Raw genomic sequence first — 4,059 nt, 5'->3', positions numbered from 1 at the left:
AACCTTGACTTCCCGGAGATTGTCAAACTGTGCTACTGGGGAGTGTCTAGGAGACAGTTTTAAGACAGTCTAAGACAGTTTTGAAAAAACTGTCTTGTCTCACTGCTTCCTGTGCTCAATTTGTTGCATGGCATCAAGCCAAGAAAGGGTAAAACATATCAACTCTTTCGGTCGTACATGAATTCTGTGAGGCGGTAAGGAGGACAAACGGAATCGTTTACTGCATGTTTCACAAAAAGTAGTCGCCGCCGCGTTCCTGTCCGATGGTTGTATGCGGATATTCCGATTTATCAGTACTGCGTGAATTCATTGCGATGATATCCGCAAAATAGGGTGACCAAAAACACGCATGGCTCCCTTTGTTTCAGTAGACCCAGGTAGCCCAACTTCGGTGGGTATAACGCAGTATGTTGTCTCCCGGTTAGACTTTGACACTTCTTGGACAATGAAGCAAAACGTGAGGTTGACAGAAACTCTGGGATTGTGCCTACCTGACAGATCTGAAGTGCAAGGGAGAAATCGATCACTGTTTCTGAAGCCTTTGCGCTTTTTCTAAAACCCAACATTGGGGGCGAGATGGCTAAGTGGATAGAGCCTGCATTTTCCGACCAGGTCTGTGGTTCAAACTCGACCTCTGCATCTCGACTTCTCCTGTCTAGGCTTCGGCAACCGGGCAGTATCCAATCTATGGTGCGTTCTTTGGGTGGCATGTTAGCTAAGCACCGGGAGGGAATTATCAAGACCTAGCATGTCAGTTCTCTAGTATTCTAGGCTTGGAGAAAAATCGGATCGTTGTCCAGCTGACTTATAACTCCGAGAAGAAAAAAACCGTTCATTTGTAACACCCTTTCGGTGCCCAGCTGCCATGCCACACGAGGGCTGGGATACTGTCAGGTTGCCCAAGCCTAGACAGGGGAAGTCGAGAGGCCGAGGTCGGGTTTGAACCACGGACCTGCCGGTCAGTAAATTCGCACTCCAACCACTTGGTCCATCTTGCCCGAGAAGAGATACTATGAAGCCCAGATGGGATCAACAGAGTGGTCAAATTTGGATTTCAAACGTGGTTCACACCCTAACCTGGAAACCGGCTGGGAGCGTAGTGGTCAACACAGTAACCTGATTCTGGGTTGGCTTTATGATCAGTTACTTGCTGAGCATTAGAGGCGGCAGTAAAAATGGGTCTCACCACTGCAACTGGAGTGATCGATGTGAGCACTAAAGCGTCTGACCTCATTGTCAGCCTTTGAACCCTTTAGGCAAGTTGGTTGACAAGCTTCTCTTGCTCTATTGCTAGACCTTTTACAGCATTTTTGAAGCCCGGATGCAACAGCCGAGTATAATAGTTTAGCTTACGGCACTTTAGCTGTCCGGATGATATCGACGGCGAATTTCAGATGGTTCTTCCACTGTCGCAACCGGTTGCACCGATGTAATTAAACCTTTCAGCTCCCGAGCTGAAGCTACCCTCTTTGATTAGATACGTATGCACACTTAGCTCTGTGCTCTTCGCCTGTCGCCTCCCGCGGGGCTGGCATCGGTCGAAGTACCAACCGTTCTTTGTTCATAGCTTCCACCCACGCACCGGTTGACTGTAACACTTATTTCGCGATTTAGTGGAAGTTCAATCTAGACCCAAGACATTACCATCAGTTGTTCCTCAGCGGTTTGGGCACTGTGGATAGCATTAAGCTAACTGGTCGTTTCTGAATATTCTTGGAGCCAGATCGACCCTCTGCCAGTAGCGAGGCTCAATTCTCGATTGTCGGTCATTCTGGAGTAGGTGTTGATTCGGAGCATGCGCTATAGATGTCCACTGAATTTCTTTAGTAATCGCGAGAAGGAAACCTCCAGCCTAGAGGGTTCTGAGCTATGAATCAAACAGACATAGCATAATCTACTATATGATACCTTGAAGTGACCTTCCAGAGGACAAATCGTCGCTGGGAAGAGACAACAACCGTCATACGTGACACTACAAACCTCACATTTGATGGAGTGGTCGCTGTTACTTCTTGATACAAGAAGTTTTATCCCTTCGGGACCGTAACATAATTCAGCTAGACGATCTATCAGACGCCATGCTTGTATGTGTATGGGGAGGCGTTGTGGAACAAACGACCTTAGTGAACAGAGGACGCTAGTGTTGTGAAGAATTGCCATCATCATCATCATTGACAATAATGCACCGGTGTTACATACTGGTGCCTGACTGCCATCCAGCTATGAAGGATGAAAACTTCAGTAAAGAACAGAAAAGGGAAGGGAATCTGCGAAGCAACCTTATGCTTCCAAAGGAAAACAAGCAAAAATCAGATGCTTGAACAGAATTCAAATAAACGCACTTAAGCATCATGTCGGAATAAGGCACCATCAGCGGGATGGACTCAGTGTCCTTCGCGAATTTCACCCAACTTTAGCCTGTCACACAACAACAGGCGTACTTTAGGTAGGCAGTTGGGCCAGATAATGACAGCATGCGTGCCACTATGATCAGTTGTGCACCACATCCTGCATGGTTTCCAACACGAAGAGACTGGTCCGACACGAAGAGACTGGACCTTATCGTCGGTTTCCAACCTCCTGCACACAGAATCACGTTGCCTCCAGCTAGGAAGGCGTGAAGACCCCACAGCTCGCAACTTGACTGTGGTCGTTTTCATTTCACGTTACCACGTCACGGCCTATCACCAGGAACAGAAAACAGCGCTTCCTTCGTTAGACGGTGTTTAGTATACGTACTACCTGTTCACACCAATTGAACCTGGTGCACTGTTTGACGATTGGAATTCGTTACCAAGTCTCACCTATAAACCACCACGTTGCGTACTGGATGCAGTTGGGCAACTCTTGCTATGCTACAGAGACACTGGTGATCGAACATTAGAAGACGCCCAGGGTCCTTGAAGAGTAAGACTGCTCTTATGATTCGTTCTATACACCACTCTTTAGCTTCACCGATAATCATTCCTGATACGGTTTTGCGATCGCTGCTCACGCCTTATCAGCCCATTGAATTTAGCTATTTTACCATCAAGTTTTTTTATAGCTGTCAGGATACGTGGACCGATCAACGAGTTTACGCTCTTCTTTCTTAAGTTTGAGAGATGCACAAGGTATGGGAAATCTTGAATAGTAAGCCCTTGCAAAACGCTCCGCGAAACATGCGGCCACCTCCGATATTTCGTTTAAACTACTTTGCGCGGACAACTAAACTTGGAACAAGACGATGTCTTCTGCCTGGTCCAAGTCCACTAATCTCTCCTCACACGTGATTTTGATACATAGGTTCGTCGGAGTGTGCATTCCATGATGACGTCGATAACAAAATTTTAACAGAAAAGCAGAGAGGGGGCGATCCTGACGACCTCCACTAGTTTCTAGACAGCCTCTTGTAAACGGTCAGAGGTGTGGGAATAAGGACCACGAGGGATTTTCACGAACTTCATTGGCAAAGCCGAGGAAACTGCGTTTGTTTGTCGGCGGTATAAGTGGCGCTGCTCAACCCGCTTGACGTAATACAATGAAATGATCAGCGCACCCTCTGCGACATCGAAGTCCTACTTAGTGCTGTCTTATGTGCAGAAGGTACGAGAACGGAAAGTCATCAGCCGTGTTGTGGCAGACATTTTGTAACCTTTTGAGCACGAATACGATCACTGATTGGCCTCAGTTCTCTGGGACACCTTATTCTTCCCAAATACATATGAACAGACTGGTCACAGTGGGACAAAGGTATCTCTTTATCCTTGAGCGAGGCTGGGAGAGGCTCATCTAACCTAGCGGCCCAGTGGCTCTCTTCTAGGTTGAAAAGCATATTAGCACTTCATCAACTGAATGGGGATGTGAACTCATAAACTCTGGCTCAAAATAGGCACAGGGCCAGAGAACCAACTAACTCGCTAAGAACCTTTTGCTCAGAGATCTGAGCGCTGCGTGATAGTGATCATTCTGAGGTGTACGCGCTCGAAAACACCGCTTGTGATGTGATGGGCGAGATGGTCCAGTGGTTAGAACGCCAATTTACTGAACCGAAGGTTCGTGTTTCGAACGAACCCTCTG

General features: G+C 47.3%; 1 protein-coding gene across 1 annotated transcript in view; it reads right to left on the bottom strand.

Annotated features, from left to right (window-relative positions):
• Nucleotides 1–759: 759 nt before the first annotated feature.
• Nucleotides 760–4,059, bottom strand: part of T265_03245 (hypothetical protein) — a gene marked incomplete at both ends in the record, with an annotated part of 7,939 nt that continues 4,639 nt past the window's right edge. The window contains one exon of the mRNA XM_009167678.1: nt 760–1,010. Coding sequence (XP_009165942.1) covers nt 760–1,010 — 251 coding nt within the window. The remainder of the gene's footprint in view (nt 1,011–4,059) is intronic.

The sequence above is a fragment of the Opisthorchis viverrini genome (assembly GCF_000715545.1).
Source record: "Opisthorchis viverrini unplaced genomic scaffold opera_v5_45, whole genome shotgun sequence".
Taxonomy (NCBI): domain Eukaryota; kingdom Metazoa; phylum Platyhelminthes; class Trematoda; order Opisthorchiida; family Opisthorchiidae; genus Opisthorchis; species Opisthorchis viverrini.
This window is presented reverse-complemented; position numbering and strand designations above follow the sequence as displayed.